Below are 18497 nucleotides of genomic sequence, written 5' to 3'. Positions count from 1 at the left end.
ACTTTGAGTACGTGAGTTAGTGTGACAGTGTATAGTAAGTGAAGTATTTCTGCTCACCCTATGACAGAAACATTTAGTTACAGTAAAACTAACTGTTGGTCAAGCTCAACCTTTAAAGTCATTACAGCTTACGTATGGAACTTGGGGGATTCCTGTAGTGTATTCTCGTGAAATGGATAGGATTATACACAACACAACGCAGGCAACATTGTCTGTTACAAAATGGTAGTGTGTAGTTGTCATGGTGTCAGCAAAATATTTATTTAAAAAAATAATTCTACACAATTGAGAAGGATGAAATGTGAGATATCATACTAATGCTATATTTGTTTGGTTTTGTCTTTGCTTTAGGCTTGTACCTTGAATGGGCAGCGTAGTGGTTCAAGTCTTCCATACTCCTACCATATTAGTAAGTTAGCCAAGACAGTGATGGGAAGCATGGACCAGGTAAGGATCTCTATGTACACCAGGGTATGGGGGTGTATTTAGCTGGGTAATAGATCAACCCCTGTGAGTGCTATACAATAGGCATGCTATGACACGTCGTATTCTTACAAACTATCTGTTAACTAGCTGTATTTGAAACATTAAACAAGTCATAATTTGTTAATCAAAATAAATATATTTTCAAAATAATTGTAGAAAAGCTGATGTATCAGGTATAAACCCATTCTCTTTATGAGCTAATTTCTTCAGGAATATAAAAGTAAATATTACTTCAATCGTAATGATATGTAGTCATACCATGTAGATCTTGAAGTGTGAAGATGATAGCTTACAATGAAGAAGGGTTTATGCATGAAATGTCAGCTTTCTCAACAGTGTACTCTAGTATGTCTCTATTCTCATTCTGCAGTGTTTATATATTTTTCATCATTGGAAAGCATTTTCACTAATTTTGCATGTTGTTTATCCAACCCAGGTATCCAGCCTCGGTCTAGAGATTAGCATTGGCAGTGGTGCTGGTGGCCAAGACTCACCGATTGGTTTTCAACACAACCCAGGTGAACTCAGGGACCAATCAGGTTTGTACATTGTTACATTATATTATAATCTATAAAGCTACATGTAGATATGTGACTGTAACAGATGTAGTGGCATTTCCCTGTGTATGCTTATATCACATTTCAGCAAATATGTATCGAAAATTCATAATTTATAGTTGCTATTTTGTAAGTAGTTAAGTTGTCATGCTGAATGTCAGTGTGCAAAAGGTGTCCAATATAGAGGGCATATCGTATTTAGTCAGTGTAAATGGTTAAAAGGTGAAAAAGTACAGTGCGAACAGATGATTACTTGATCCACAGTTTCTGACAATCAAAGACACCTCATATATATTGTTATTGTATTTCCATTTCATTGTAGCCACTTGAACAGCTGTTACTACAGTGTCAGGTTGTCTATTGTCAATTCATGTTTCATGTCAGAAGTATAACGGCTGACGCTTGACTGATATATTTGGGGTCATCTTTATGTTAATATTTTACAGGAATGCACAGTCCACCAAACAAACGTCACAGCCAGCACTTAACTGCACATGATAACCTCGTTCATAAACGACCTCGATCTCTGCAAAATCAACGCTCAAAGCGCGGTTATGATGAAGTTGATGCAAGGTTGTTGGAACGGGGCAGGTCACGTCAATATGAAACATATTCTCAACACAGTAGCAGTACAATGGATACTAGGGATAGCTATGATGAAGGAAGCCCGCCAAGACGATCGCAAGAAGTGAGTCCGCCAAGACGTTTGCAACAATCTTTGGCACACAAAACAACAAATTATGAAGACACTGGACGCTCATATCACATGTCAGATATGCTGTCATCAAGTCAATCCTACGATAGTTTAGCAAGTGATCAAATTTCTGAACGGAAGTCACGAGTTGCTGACTTACAAAATAAAGCAGCTGCAGCATATGAAAGGCTACGAGAGAGAAGGCAAAGATTAAGTATGTTACAAGAAAGTAGTGCAAGTAGGACTTCTTTAAGTTACGACAGAACCCAAAGTCTGAGTCTGCCCAGGAAACCTGATAGGGGGTCTTCTAGAAATCTGAGCAATGATAGGGGGTCCACAAGAAGTCTGAACAATGATAGGGGGTCTTTATACATGTATGACAGAGAACCAGGTTCTGGGAGGACACTTGTAGTTATCAAAAAAGATCGTGAAAATTCTCAACAGAGTCGTAGCCCAGACAGACTGCAAGACAGATATTCAACCAGATCACGAGATAAAAAGCAAGACAGAAGTCCTGACAGGTTGCATGAAATAAGCCTTGGAAGGAGTGAAAGGAGTTATGACCCATCTTCTCCAAGAGAAAGGCCTAGGGGTGCTCATGACCGAGGTTACCATAGTGATGATGATGTCACAATTAGTGACCACCTAAGTGAGCAATTAAACTCAAGCCGATACCGGTCAGTTACATCGTTGGATACTCAAACACAGGGTAAGATAAACACTTCTGTCTACACTGTCATTTTTGCCACACAAAGTGACACCTACACACTATAACTCAACAGAACCTACTGTCAGCATTCAAGAGTGTGATGGTGAACTGTAATTTAGTCAGTCAGAAGATGTCCGTTAACACATCAAATGCGTCATCATATATTATAATATTATATTGTTTGTGTTTGATAACTTTACAACTCACAAAGTAAAGGGTTTGATGCATGTCTTTCAAAAAAGTTAAAATTTTTCAAAATTGTTGTTTTTCCAGGGAGTTACCATCCAGACATGTACCCATACTATGGCTCAACTCCCACATTAGCATCTAGAATGGATGAAATGGATTATGGTCATGCCAGCCAACCAGATCTCAGAAGTTATCAGTCACATGACAGGCAACGACCAGTCAGACACAGGGATCCAAACAGAAGTAGGGACATGTTAGCTGAAGTAGCCTATGAGAGACTCCCTACCAAGAGGAAATTGAAGGTAAGCAATGATTGCAGAATGATAATTTTCAGAGTTTATAATTTATAATAAGACTTGTTTAGACTAAAGATAACTTTATACGTGTAATAAATTCAAGTGTAGTTTAGAAGAAAAGAAAATGACCTTTGACCTTTAGTTCAAGCGATATTCGTCATGATCTAATATTAAGAGGAAATAGTAATTCTTCAACAAATTGGGGGAGGGGTGGGGAGGTTGTCTTTCGATAATATACATTGTAAACCCTGTACATTTGACCTTTTTTGGTGTGTTTATTTCAATCTGTATGCAGTAAACCTAAAGATATTTGTCAAAGACAAAGTTCACTTATTTGAATTTTCACAAAAATACAGAAATTATACCATCATGAAAATCTCTTGCAGCCATTAGATACATAAATACAGTGCACCCAACTTTATGATATGCAGAAATTAGTGTGTAAAATTCCCAAAATTCTCTAGAAGGTAAAATATCAGAGTTTATAAGTACATCTTTGATAAAAACTCTAAGAATGATTTGCATTCAAACTTCATGAATTTAAATTAGTTCAATCTGTTTTTGTTTTCCAGAAATTTTTTGGACCAGAGTTTGTTGTGATGAGTAATGAACCAAATATAACAATAGATATGCCACCATCTATCATGGTAAGTACCCGATTTACTGTTTCTTATAATATTATCTAATAAAAAAATGATGCAATCATGTTTGCATAGAACTCAAAGTCATTCAAATCTTGAGATAAGAAGAGTCCAACAATTTCAGAATATTTTGGTTCCTTTTTTCATGCAGCTCCAGATTAAATTATAGCTATCTATAATCTATAGTAACTACATGCATACATAATTACCAAAGCCAGTTGTTTTGTCTTTACAATGTAATTGGTTATTAATATAAAGCCTGATACATTGTATGAAGCTTGCTGAGTACAGACTGATCAAAATACATATTTAGTAATATTGCTTCTCCAATCAGTTTACCTCATTCACCTTAATGCAGGTATGCATATGTAATAGGCTGATTTGCATAAATCCTCTGGACAGTTGAAACAGATATACATATGTAGTACGCTGGTTTGCATAAAAACCCTGCAGAGTTGATACAGATATGCAAAGGTAATAATCTGATTTGCTCAAAAACTTTAGAGAGCTTATACAGACATGTATATGCATAGCTTGCTAATTTGTATATTCTTTTGTTACTCATTGTTTCCAGACCCAAACAAGGTCCTCATGCATAGTGTTTTGATGTTTTGTGTCTCAAAGTTGATTTCTTCTTTATCCCTGTCAGAGTAAGAGTGGCAAAGTACCCCTTGGTAGGAAGAGAGTAACTGTTGTACTCCTGAATGGACAGCGTCTTGATCTAACTTGTGATGTGGCAACACTTGGCAAAGAGTTGTTTGATATGGTTGTTTCACACATGGCTTTAATTGAACACTTCTGCTTTGGATTAGCATATATAAGGGGTAGGTTGATTAAGATACGCATACATAATGAGATCATTTGCATAAAATGTGGATGTCTTTGTGCAACTTCTCAACAACAAAAAATTAACAATCATGTGGCAGATTTGAACATGTATACATAATGATTTTATTTGGATAAATACAGGATATAGTTTTGCAGACCAAGTTAGCAAAATTTTTAGAGGTGGAATTGTTTGTAAGAGAAAGGTTTCCAAAAATATCAGAAGCAGTTTCCATTGAAATGGGACATACTAAACATAAAAGACTTTCAAAGTCACTAATATAAGTGTACAGTATGATACAAATTGAATATTTATTGATAGATCATAAAGCATGCTTAACTCCTTGTGGATTAATCATAAGTTTAACCAAGGGACTTGTAAAATGTCCTTTGTTTTATATGAATCTCTTGTCAATTGCATACAGATGGGGAGTACTTTTTCTTGGAGCCTGATACCAAATTGTATAAAGTTGCACCAGATGGTTGGAGAGATGACATCCGACGATCCAAGTCAACGATTCCTGTCTTCACATTTACTCTGTTTTTCAGGGTTAAATACTACGCTGAAAATGTCAGCATTTTACGGTAAGATACGCGTCAGTTAATATGTAGAACTTCCTACCTTAGATGTTCCTGAGTTCTGAGTACAAGTATTCGTCTTTTTAAGAAAAACTTGACTTGTCAGTTTCCCATTCTCCTACAAAGTAGAGAGTTATAAGAATATCCTTTATAGTGACATGAAGGTTATCTCACTTAAGACAGAAGATGGTATTTCTGTGTCATCCTTCTGAGGGATACTTCAGATATGCATATGTAATTAGCTAATTCGATAAAAATAAGCTATTTTCAGTCATATATTAGTGAATGGATATTTTAGATCTGCATATGTAATTAGCTAATTTGCATACAATATAAGATATTTTCAGTCATTTCTATTAGTGAATGAATATTTTAGATATGCATATGTAATTAGATGATTTGCATACAAGAGATAAGATCTGGAAGCTATTTTCATATATATATATAAGAGTGAATGCTAACTATTCTGTATTCTCAGTATTCCAAGAGTCCCTCAGATGTATTTCAAAATGTATAGAATGAATCAAATACACCACCAACTTGAGTTGATTTGATTTGCATATCATTTCACTGCAATGTGAGGTTTGTCCAATCCGATGTAAGCATTTGTGTGACCATAATCAATATGTTTATTATTACAGACACCAAATCACCAGACACCAGTACTACTTACAGTTGCGGAAGGATATTTTAGAGGAACGCACACAAAGTGATGAGGAAGGAGCATTTCAATTAGCCTCACTCGCATTACAGGCTGAAATGGGAGATTACTACGAGGAAGTTGGTCAGAACTACTTTCTCCCAGAGCATTACCTTCCACGGAAAATGATAGAGAAAGCCGGAGTGATTCATATCCGTCAGCAACTTCCATCTATGCATTTTAATAACAATGGAATGACAGACATTCAGGCAGAATTAGAATTTATAATGGTAAGCAAAATATTGTAACTAATTCAGAGTGTTGTGTTTTAAAATAAGTGGCATACTTAGTTTGCAGTCTGTCTGCTACGGACATTTTTTGATGTCTTTACAGAAACAATGATGCAGATAGTTTTAACATCTGTCATGTATATACAAAGTACAGAATAACGTAAATTTGAGCTGTGAAATGAGAAATGAGCTGACTCTGCATATTTGAAAGATAGTCACATTCTCATTACATGGCCCATGAATGAAACAAAGTTTTAATGGGGGACAACAACTTTTCAAGTTATCACAAATTTTACCAAGTTGGCTTTCTGAACATACCTACAGACAAGTGATACAGTTAAACTCCTCAAATATTCACATTTCAGGATAACTTGTACCAATTCAGTCACAATTTTGTTACCTGTAGTACGAATTTACTCCCTATGCACATCATTGTAATAACACTCAGTTTTACCAGATTTACAAAATTCTGTGTTGCTATGGTTTTTTTCCCCACAGGAAGCACGCAAGCTAGCCGAGTATGGTATCCATTTCCATAAAGTTATGCAAGTTAAGAATGATCCTAGGAGTTCAATCTGGTTAGGTGTTTGTACACGTGGTATTATAATTTACAGAATTACAAGTGGACATAGAACTCCTGTACAGAAATTTGCATGGCATCTCACCAAGAAGATTGCATATAATGTAAGTGGTTATCAACAGGATGAGATTTAAACGCCAGTGTATTAATCACATGGTGTTCGGTTGTATCTTATCAATGGGGCCATATGGATCCAATCAGATAGTTTATTTGCTTGGGACTAAGTTTTTCTATTTTGTGATTTTCACACCTAAATTTTAATTCTAAACTGATAGTGGCTTTTAAAACTTTGAAGTGCTGGAGCATGAGGGGGGGGGGGGGGGGGTGCAATTTAGTTGTATATAAAAGCAGTGTTATTTCTTAGGTATGGGAACCCTGGTAACACCAAAGAGGAATGGGATAAAAGTTGTATCGTTTCCCATACAATCTACCATAATTTTGGGGAACCCTGGTAAAATGACTGGGGAACCCCGTTAGATTTGACCTACTTACCACCCTTAGCAAAAAGACTGAAAAGCTTCATGTTGTATTGTTATTGTACTCAACCATGGTAGGGTCCAAGAGAATTTACAGTTGATCTTTCTACTGTCAACACATGCAGAACTGCAATACTAATATCTATCATATGTGATATGCAAAATAAGTATTTACTTATTGATACTTACAGAGGAAAAGATTTACGATAGAACCTCGGGAAGGTACTGGTGAGAAATTCTTGAAATACACAGACGATTACAAAAAGTAAGTTGAAAACTTTTGTCTTTTGATATACGACACTGGTAATAGAGCCTTTGGTTTACAAAAGATAGACACAAACTAAATCTACTGTTCTTCAATGTGGTAGATTACACAAGTGGGTGATAGCAGTTCCTCTGCTGTGTGATTCTAATCACTCTGTGATCAAGATAGTGTAAACAATGGAAGTCCCAATACAGTACGCTACAAGTTTAGGGCACGAGCTTTCAGAGAGCTGCCCTACTGAGACTATAATTAAACCAACGTCCATTCAATAGCTTATCACTGTTGTATCAACATGTTGTGACAATAGTTTTAGTTTGTGTCTATCTTAGAAAAAACGAAGGCTTAGCTATCAGGGTAATAATATCAAGGAAGTCTATGTCAGTCTCATATTGCTGAGCCATTTACTAACTAATGAGTCTCAGAATTCTACTCAGTGCAAAGGAAATTGAATGTTGCTTCCATCAACTTTTTTAGTCAATATGACAGAAATGAAAATACAAATGAGTTTGAAATATTACATTTTCATAATGCCAAAATTAATTTGATAATTTTGTTATATTTCATCCAATATTTTTCTCTGTTATCTGTAATCTTCATCAATCTATCAATCATTCCTTGCTTAGTTGGTGTTATGATATCTAAAGGAATTGTTTTGTTTTGTGATTTACAGAGGGCGATACATGCTACGGTTTTGTACATCACAACATAAATTTCACATGGCTATGAGATCAAGGGCCAATGTGTCTCAACAATTCCATCAAGGTATGTATGGCAAATTTGTTGCGAAGGTAATTGTGTAATGATAGTCATATAAAACAATCTGAGTATATTTGCATTGTATTGTCACTACTGCCTGCATGGCAAACAAAGATCACAAACATTACAATATAACCTCGTTTAAAGGCAAGATCAACAAAATAATGGAAATACAAATAACCAATACGTTTCCAGAAAAAACGTCCTTGGTAACTCAAATGTATCAGACATCCATCCACTTAATTCAAACTTGTTATTATTTCAGACTATCCACTTGATGATTCCTACAGTGATTACCATGGTTACCATAGTAATAACGAACATAATGATGGAGACTACAGTGACTATGAAAATAATCAAGATGGCTACCACAGTGATGGTAACCATAGCAACCCATATCAATTGAATGATTCCTTTAATGGTCGCTATGGAACCCATGGTAACCAAGCTTTCAACAGAGATGAGATGAGAATACCCATACCATCAACATCCACCTCAGCAACTACCTCACCAGGAAGGTAGGTTGACAAAGTTTATTTGCTGAAAAATATTTACTTGACCATGTTTGTCGTAACTAATAATTTTGTATATTCCTCTCATATATTCCTAGAAACTTTAAACTTACAATTTTGGAGTCATAAAGGACAAATGGTTAGGGGGTCTTGTTCATCATTTTCACATTGCTGGTTAGATCCTCACAACCATCACATTGTACCCTTGTCACCCTAGCTGGGCTTGGTAGGACAGTGTTTTTTTATGTGAAGGATTTAATCCTGTTGGAGTATGAATAGCAGTTGATACAGTAGGAGGTTTGCCAGTGATTACTAGTCATTAAATGGTAAAATTTAAGTAACCTTTTATTTGGAAACAAAAATGACGAAAAATGCTTTCAAGTTGCAAACTATGTTCCTTTAAGAAAAATTAATAAAAATAAATTTGTCTGTCTGTCTGTCTGTCTGTCTGTCTGTCTGTCTGTCTGTCTATCTGTTTGTCTGTCTGTCTGTCTGTGTTAGTTTTGATTCAAAGTCCTAAGTAAAGAATATAGTCAAAAACTTGGTAAGATAAAGTATCTTTAGTCCAAAGAAGTTTATAAAAAACTGACATTTCATGGAATCACTCTTAAAGTATTGTCTATCTCTTTATTACTGCAGGCACTATGATAGTGTCCCCCAGACCCCCAGAGAACCCATCAGACGTAATGCCCCTTCACTTCCAGCATTGCCTCATGAGAGAGAATCTAGAATGGCTAGGGATCCTCGAGACCCCCCAAGTATGCACAGTTCAAGCCAAAGTCTTCCAGCCTATGTCATTGGTAAGTAACTTACTGATCAGCCATATCAAATTTTCCTTTAGTTTATACTAGTTTTCAAGTATTTTTTTTTAGACAATTATAGCATACTTTTCTCATTCTCATTTTCAATGTTTAGGATGTTGTATAACATTGAAATAACTGACAAGTGATTTTCTTTGTAAAGATTACCTAGTCAATTGTTGAACTATTACTTGCTTTATTTTTCAGATGCCAGCATCCGAACTTCACGTGTATCTGATTCGTATGCAACAAATCAAAATGAAACACTTAGTGAGACATTACAAGAACGTCTTAATGCCCTTCCATCTCCTGAACACCCCGAGAGAGACATCATTATTGTGAAAATACAGAGAGATCCAAACGTTGGTCTAGGTAAGTTGTAGAATTCAATGAAAATACAGAGAGATCCAAACATTGGTCAAGGTAAGTTTTAGAATTCCACAAGTTCAGAGAGACCCAAACGGTGGTCAAGGTAAGTTGTAGAATTCAATAAGTTCAGAGAGACCCAAATGTTGGTCTAGGTAAGTTGTAGAATTCAATAAGTTCAGAGAGACCCAAATGTTGGTCTAGGTAAGTTGTAGAATTGGAACATTTCCAGTAAAGGTTCGTCAATATTTCAAATTATAAAAAAAGTTTGTAGCTATAACAGTTCATTCTCATGTTTTATTTTATTAGGTTTCACCATCGTGGGAGGTCAAAATCCACGTAGTCTGGATCTTGGGATATTTGTGAAATCCATCATGTCGGGTGGACCAGCTCACCAGGCTGGACATTTGAAACCTGGAGATCGACTAATCTCAGTCAATGGCCATAGTTTAGAAGGCATTACACATGAAGTAGCAGTCGAGAGATTAGCTGATTCTGGTGATGTAGTGGAAATTATTGCTTCTCAGCCTAGATCTATTAAAAGTAAGACATTTTGTTTAAAAAATTCAAGTTAGTACTTAGATGTGTCTGTTCATGAGATAGTCTTGCTGCTAGACGTTCGGGCTTTCTTCGATAAGCGAATGAAGTTCGAAGTGAGGGCTTGCCCGAACAGTCTAGCTAATGTCATTTTCAGACCGGACATTCCATTGAGATTAGTGGGTTGGGCCATGTATGCATATATATACTTTAATATATTCAATCTCTGCATGCAGGTGTTGACAAACCCAGGTCATTATTTTCAGCCAATGAAATCTATTCATCCTCTTCCCAGGTCATTATTATCAGCCAATGAAATTTGTTCATCCTCTTCCCAGGTTATTATTTTCAGCCAATGAAATGTATTCATCCTCTTCCCAGGTATTTAGTTTCATGCAATTAAATCTTTCTTCTTCCTAGGTTGTGATTAAGATGGCACCCTCTTTCTAGAACGGGATTTCCTATAATCGTGGTGATTATGTCAACTAAATATGTTTGTCCTCTTTTCAGGTCGTGCTTTACCACCACAGAGGAGTAGTCAGTCGTCAGAGGAACCCGTTGTCATTGCAGAACAAAATAACGATGTGGAAAGCCAACCAAGAAGAAAGAAAACGCCACCAATGAAACCTAAAAGAACAGCTGGAAGTATGAATGCAGGATTGAATGAAACTGGTAATGGCATTACACCCAGGGAGAATGGAGAGGAACTCAGTCATTTACCAGTCGGTCAAGATTATGTGGACTATAGCTCAGAGACACCAAATGATCCGAGTTACCAGAACGGTGTCCAGATGTATGATGGTGAGAAAGATGATAACGCCAGTGATATATCCACACCAGAAATGTCAGACTTTGAAAACTTAATGCCTGATAGCAGTGAACAGCAACAGATAGAAGACAGAATTACCATGACAACCAATGATGTTGTAGAGCAGGCACATCGAGATTCATACAGTCAAGAGGAAGACTATATGGAAAGAGAAGGACGATTTGTTGGTGATGATGATGATGATCCATATCAGCCTGGTGACGTGTTTGAAGTCAATCTTGAAAAAATCAATGGCAGTCTTGGACTAAGTGTCACTGTAAGTTTTAGTTTTAAAAAATAAAGTAAAGTTGACAGCAGGTTAGAAAGAAGTCATATACCTCAGACATGTTTGACTATTGGCAAAACACTGCAACCTCAAGAGGGCGCTGTTCACAAGTACCAGTCACATGTCAGTCTTACTACTTCGCATTATTTTTACTTGGTGTACACATATCAAAGGTGGTCTTTGTGTGGCTGTTGGTCTGATTTCATGGAATGTGTAAAAGTTAACTGTGGATTTCACTCTAAATAGGATTATTAATGCCCATAAATTCCCATCCTCAACAGATGAAGATACATATCTTCACTTACTTCAAAGTTTAAAAACAACATTTATTTAAGTCTGTGGCTTGGCATGGAAGAGTAGAATTTTTTTTGCAGCTCAGTATGCATTCCAAAAATTCACCCATCTCAATTTTGAGTTTCTTGATTAGAGAATGTCTTCAGTATTAAATGAGATTGGCTTTTCCTTGATCATATACAATTTAACAGAGCAGTTTTCCTTTGAATCAAAATCAGAAAGTAACTGAATGTATGAACAAGAAAAATGAATACTGATCTGCTGCCATGGTAACTGTAATACATTTGTCTCTATAGGGGGGTGTCAATACAAGTGTCAAACATGGCGGTATCTATGTCAAGTCAGTCTTTGAAGATGGCGCAGCAGAAAGAGATGGAAGAATCAAAATAGGTAAGAAAGACTATGCTTGAAATTCTTTCCCTATACTTTCCCTAAAGGCAATATATAAAGATGTGACGTCTTTCTGCTCTTATTCAACTGCCAAACATCATCCTTGAAAAACCATTTATCAACATTTAGGACAGGTGAATCTAAAATACTACAATAGAGAACTTGCAAACCCGCCATGTTAAATGTTGCATCATGGGAAATGTGATAATAAATACTAATCAATTAGTATTGCAAACAGTGTTGATACATTGTTTGTAACCACAAATGATCAATTCATAGTGACGCTAATGATTGTGGGAGGTTAATTTTATCAGTAGCTCTAGATTCGGTTTTACGATAACCACAGATAATCCCATAGTCCTTTGCGTCTGAGCATGCTCAGTCTGGATTGCAAGTTCCCTATTGATGCTCCTGCTAGTTGCAGAAAACATGGATTTCTTTTCTAAATGGTTTGTCACTTGATCTCTTTAAAGCACAGTCAAGTTAAGGGTGTTTCAAGTATTGAATTAAGTACAAACAGAATTCATTTTTGACTACTTTCAACAGATTTCCAAACAAATTCGAAAGAGCAAAAAATGTACACAAAGCAGGCTTAGGGCTTATCCAAAATTTGAACAGTTATGAACAATGTTTATGGTTGAATAGATCTTTGAACTGTTTTGTTTTTATTTATTTTTAAATGACTGAATAACTCAATTTTATGTCATTGTCAGGTGACCGGGTGTTGAAAGTTAGTGGAGTGGAGTTAGTTGGAGTGACACACAGACAAGCTGTGGAAACATTAAGACAGGCACCCCAGGAAGCAGTTCTTCTGATGGAAAGAGGTACACCACCAAGCAGTGGTAACGTACTCCCACCTACACCTAGTGATACACCTACAGCTGAAATACTAGAAAGGGCTGCCCAAAATGAAATGTCAGACTGGAAAATGGATTCTAGAAATACACCTACATTTGGAAATAGAGCCACACCCACTCAAGATAGATCTATTTTGATTGACGGGTCATCTCAAGACAGAGCTACGCCCACTTCAATTGGTAGATCCTCCGTAGATAGAGGTACACCGACATTGATTGGCAGGTCATCCATAGACAGAGCCACGCCTACCCAGTCAATCAGATCTATGGAAGACAGGGCCACACCCACTCCATTGAGTCGTTCAACTCCAGTGATGGATGGAGAGTTGACACCAGTTGCTAGGTCAACAGATGATGAAGATTACGAAGACGATGATGATGATGTTGCTACGCCAACACCAAGTAGTCCTGAACCTTCCATCCGATCACAGTCATACAGAGCAACTCCTACAGGAGGTGTAGGTAGTATAATAAGAAGTCTACCAACACCACCAGTCGGGGGTCAACAACCACAGAGATATCAAAGACAAGACGTTTCACAACTATTGGAAGATGTGCCAAACTATCCTTTCTTGAGGAATGGTAATCAATTCTTGTTACTAGTAGTCAACATCGTAGTATTCTGTTATTTATTAAATAAATGGTAGCAGAGGCAAATATGTCTCGAAAATTTAATTTCTCACCAAAAAAGTGTTGAGTTATACTAAATCCCTGTGAAAAAGTAAATGTTTTAAAAAATTTCTTAGATTAATGATGGAGTTGCAATTAGATTACACTGAAAGTTGAAAATTTACTACAAATGATGACGTCCAGCACAAAAGCAGATCGAGATATTCACAAAATTTAATTTCTCATCTCAACAGTTTATTAATAAGAACTATTCATGGTTATATGTGTATGTCTGTATGTGCATATGTATGTGTGTACCTATATATATGTATTTGCACATATGTGTATGCGTATGGGTATGTATGTGTGTGTGTGTGTGTGTGTGTATGTGTGTGTGTGTGTGTGTGTGTGTGTGTGTGTGTGTGTGTATGTGTGTGTGTTGTATGAATATTCTCTCAACAATGTTATACATATATATTACATATAATAATACAAGTTAATTATATTTTCTTGTAGACAATGTTTACCAAGTTGAGTTGAATAAAGGAGCAGGTGGACTAGGGTTCAGTGTACAGGGTGGACATGGTCTACATAGAGATCCAATGCTAAATCTGGTTAAAATCAAGAAACTGTTTCCAAACCAACCTGCTGCTAATAGTGGTATGGTCCAAGAAGGTGACGTTATCCTGAAAGTCAACAACCAACCACTATATAACCTACGTCATGAAGTATGTACCAATTGTTATCATAGCACTGCTCTTGTTATCTCCTGTATAGGGAGGTAACCAAACTCCTACACATTGGTGCCTTCAATGGCGGCCACTTTTGTCCTATCACAGAGTTTACATCACTTGTTGCTACTTTTTTTAGATGCATTTTTGACATAAATTATTCATGGTGTTAATAATAATTTATAAACAGAATACACTGGCTCACTAGTCTAAAATGGTTTCTGTTAATGTATGATTATTTACAAATTCCAACAAAAGTTGGTATAGTGTATATATACAAAGTTAGTACTTGTATGAGCTTGGGGAGGTAAATATAGTACCACTGTCTGTCTGTCTGTCTGTCTGTCTGTCTGTCTGTCTGTCTGTCTGTCTGTCTGTCTGTCTGTCTGGCTATCTTGCTATGTGAAGGAAATATAATACTATTGTCTGTCTCTCTGTGTGTCCATACTTTTTGAGTGATGTTATGTAAATATTGGCAAGTTGAAAGATTATTCTAGTTTGATGAGAGAGTGATCAAGTCTGTGGACAGGAACTAGGTTAGGTGTCTTGATCCTCAAGTCCATTGACCCAAATGTAGGTATTCAAGAACTAAAAACAAAGTAAAATTAGAGATTTACAGAAATGACACTTGTATGATACATTCATTAACAAAGTCAGATCTTCAATATCGTTGTTTTGTCTGGAAAGCCATATACACAAAAAATACAAAGATTTGTTGATACTTATTGTCAGTTGTACAGAATCGCTGATGAATTTGTATTTTGGTTCCAAAAAAAATCTCTTGGTAAAAATTTGTCACTTTTTTTTTATCTTACTATCCAATGTTTGATGTCTTGTAGGAAACGGTTAGTGTACTACGTAACTCACCAGCTGATGTTACCATGGTGATGTGTCGACCACAACCAGGAGATCTACCAAATAGGGTAAATATATGATTCAGTGTTCTATGATGTTAGTTTTCCTTCTCACTTTTATGTTCAATAGTCAAGACACATGTAGCTTAGACTGCTACTTTTACCATTTCTTTCGTAATCATGACAACAGTTCATAGTTCACGATATTTTTAATCATTTGCACTGTCCCAGGACACTGCTACATGTATGATCTTGAAATGACACACTAGAAGTTTTCTAAAAGTTTACTTCATTCAGTCATGAGTATAGGAACCAGATGCTTACTAATTGTGGGCACCCTAATATCTATAGTCAACATTATCCCTACTGTAAGTAACTTCAACAATGTGTATTCTTGTTATAGTAAATGTGGAGACAAACTATGTAGCCAATACATGTATATGTAATCTAGCAATACCTATATAAACATTTTTGTTAAGGGGTGGAGGGGTTGAAACGATTGTAAAATGGCAAGTATGGTGTAGATATTTAATTTGGCTAGCTGCAACCATGGATATATCTCACTAATACATCCATGCTGCAACTAACACATGTTCTCAGTACAGTTTGTCATGAATAGCTTTCTGTCTAAACATAAACAAGATGGTGTGATGAAAGGTCATTTGGTGAGCTAATTCAATTTCAGTGTATTACGAAGTTAAATCCATAAACAAGATGCTGTTAATAAGTATACTCCCACTGTGTACAGAGAGTAAAGCTTCTGCTATCCATCTACTAGAACAACAGCTGTGGTAGTAAACCGTCACCAGTATAGTAGAATGATTTTCATTGTAACATAATGTACAATGTATGGTTTGTCATAACATTATTATTTCATTTTACAGACCAGAAGTGACTTAGACTCAGACAGTGCACATACTACGCCAGCCACATCTCCTCTCACTGTTCAAGCAGAAATCCAGCCATCGCTAGGCAACCAAAAATCTCAAGACTCATACGCAGTAGAAACTCCAGATATATCGCCCGTTCACACGGCAACCAAAATGACCAAGTCACCATCTACAGAAATACCAGTTTCTGCTAAACGGTCTTCTGTAGATAACACATCTATGACATCACAGGTTTCCATAGAAACATCACAAGCTTCATCAGTGTCAACTCCATCTCCTAGCAAAAGTATACCTATTTCAGGGGTAAGTTACATTACTTTTGTAAGAATGATTTGAATGTTTATGATACTTGATAAAGGCATCAGACAACAATAACCATTTGTTGTGTCTGACGTTACCCAGACATCTTGTGTATATGTGATTCCTTCTAAATCTACATCAACTGTCAACTGTTCGATATTTATAAGCAAAATTGGTTTTCTGATGTTTGCTCCAAGGAGTCTTTAAATACATACTGTAATTTCAAGAGCGTATTAGAACCAGAAAAATATTTGTTGCAGCTTTCAGATGTAAGATACAGACATGCATTAGCGAGGATTCGATGTGGGAGTCATAAGTTACGTATACAGGAAGGTCGTCACAGCGGCTTAGATGTTACTGAGAGAATATGTGAAGTATGTTCAGAGGGTATAGAAGATGAATTTCATTTTCTATTAGTATGCCCTTTGTATCAAACAGTGAGGGAAGCTTTACTACCTCAGTATTACTGGATATTTCCTACACGTCAAAAGTTTTTTAATTTAATGAATGTGCAGTCTGCAATATTACTAAGAAACCTTGGTAAATTTATATACAAAGCAATGTACTTAAGAGAGGAATTCTATTCCAGCTAATGTCATTACACTCTTTCTGCTTGATGTATTATATTATTTTTTGGTCACGTAGGCCTGTGGCCTGTAGTGATAATAAACATATTATTATTATAATTAACATCAACTGTCACTAAAGCATTTTTTCAAAAACTGTAAACAAATATTGTACATATTACAACCAAGATCATCATTGTTTGGAAATTTGCTGATCAAGGAACTTTGACCAGACTGTGGTTAGAAACCACAGTTGGCATCCAGACTAACAATAAACGACCACGTCTTCATTTGCCTATCATTCATATACAATAATGTTTTTGGTATCGTACTGCAGTGCAAAAACCACCAGTATGCATGCGCAATGGTGCAAGTAATATCTGGTACATATGTAATAGTCGTTTTTCTTGTGTTTATATTACAGGAGACTATAGAAGTTACACTGATCAAACCTGAGAGAGGTGGTCTTGGTTTTACCGTCGCTGGTGGTTCAGATTCTGGTGGTTGCTACATCAAGGGTATTGTACAGGATCCAGCTAAGTCTGATGGTAGACTTAGGAAAGGTGACAAACTTGTTAAGGTAAGACTTGCAGAGATTACATGGAATGTCATACTTTTAACATGGAAGGATCATCATGAGAGATTTAACCCTTGTCAGCAGTGATTCTGTACTTTGTGAACACTTACGTATATATTTGAGATGTTATTTATAAAAACATGATGTGTTTGTATCTGTTCAGGTCAATGGTCGTGATATGACTTCCATGAGTCATTTTGAAGCAGTCTCGTACCTACGTACAACTCCTCAAGAAGTTCACATCATTGCTATTCGTCCCTATGAGTCACCCATTCACAAACCCAAACCAGACCTTCCAGTGATCGCCATTAAACGTAGTCGAGTAGGTCATCTTGGTATGAGTCTTACTGCTAGTAGTGGCAGGATCTTAGTTGACGAGGTCATTAACGGATCACCTGCGTACAATAACGGTAACGTACAGAGTGGTGATGAGGTGTATTCCATCAATGGGCACGTCGTGAAAGGAACTACTCTAGGACAAGCTATGCAAGTATTGGATGATGCTGATCCAGAAGTTAGACTTCAACTCATCAGGTACGTCTAACATAGTAGTTAAGAATTAACAAGTCTACCAACAAAAACAACATTGCTCATCAACATACTTGATGTTTTAATTTGTAAAAGTTACAATTATACAACAAGTTAATCATCTCTTTACAAAAGAGGAGTCGTCTTTCACTCCTAGCTTGCACTCCCTTGTAGTCAGGTCATTGACATCATTTCTTGGTGAACGATATTTGGGATTAATTTACACACACTTGTTAAAAGAGTTTATCAGTGTGAAAACTTTATTGCAATGAAAAAATCAAGAACGGCTTCCTTTCCTACAGAAGTGGACTGTCTTGATAACATATTTAAACTACTCATTTATGAATAACTCTATTTTTTACTCTTTTCCTGTCGATGGAAATCTGAAATACAAAGCTTGGCGACAACATATACATTAATCTTTGTGCACTTAATAAAAATCACAGAATACCAAAAAAAAAGTTGCTACAACACTACATTTATATACAACACTCACTTCATGCAAGAAAATTTCATAAAGAGTTTGTTTTTTTAATCATATCTGAAAAATGTGAAAATGTGAACAAAGTAAAAGTTACGACAAAGACTCCAAAATAAAGTTAGTACAAA

The 18497-nt window shown here is 36.2% G+C and overlaps 1 protein-coding gene across 2 annotated transcripts in view; it reads left to right on the top strand.

The window, feature by feature from the left end:
* Positions 1-18497, top strand: part of LOC144452191 (tyrosine-protein phosphatase non-receptor type 13-like) — a 45380-nt gene that overhangs the window by 17172 nt on the left and 9711 nt on the right. Inside the window, exons 5-27 of one of the 2 annotated variants that reach the window (XM_078143237.1) lie at positions 352-447; positions 923-1025; positions 1490-2446; positions 2720-2937; positions 3504-3578; positions 4222-4396; positions 4823-4982; positions 5618-5906; positions 6405-6590; positions 7154-7227; positions 7898-7989; positions 8249-8501; positions 9135-9295; positions 9503-9667; positions 9971-10204; positions 10709-11283; positions 11883-11976; positions 12690-13415; positions 13959-14170; positions 15013-15104; positions 15914-16220; positions 17208-17363; positions 17524-17894. In XM_078143237.1, coding sequence (XP_077999363.1) covers positions 352-447; positions 923-1025; positions 1490-2446; positions 2720-2937; positions 3504-3578; positions 4222-4396; positions 4823-4982; positions 5618-5906; positions 6405-6590; positions 7154-7227; positions 7898-7989; positions 8249-8501; positions 9135-9295; positions 9503-9667; positions 9971-10204; positions 10709-11283; positions 11883-11976; positions 12690-13415; positions 13959-14170; positions 15013-15104; positions 15914-16220; positions 17208-17363; positions 17524-17894 — 5771 coding nt within the window. Of the gene's footprint in view, positions 1-351; positions 448-922; positions 1026-1489; positions 2447-2719; positions 2938-3503; positions 3579-4221; positions 4397-4822; positions 4983-5617; positions 5907-6404; positions 6591-7153; positions 7228-7897; positions 7990-8248; positions 8502-9134; positions 9296-9502; positions 9668-9970; positions 10205-10708; positions 11284-11882; positions 11977-12689; positions 13416-13958; positions 14171-15012; positions 15105-15911; positions 16221-17207; positions 17364-17523; positions 17895-18497 lie in introns of those variants that run through there. The other variant, XM_078143238.1, reaches the window with a different exon arrangement.

This window comes from Glandiceps talaboti, chromosome 22 (genome assembly GCF_964340395.1).
Source record: "Glandiceps talaboti chromosome 22, keGlaTala1.1, whole genome shotgun sequence".
In the NCBI taxonomy this organism is placed as follows: domain Eukaryota; kingdom Metazoa; phylum Hemichordata; class Enteropneusta; family Spengelidae; genus Glandiceps; species Glandiceps talaboti.
Note: the sequence above shows the minus strand (reverse complement) of the source record. Positions and strands in the feature narration are given on the sequence as shown.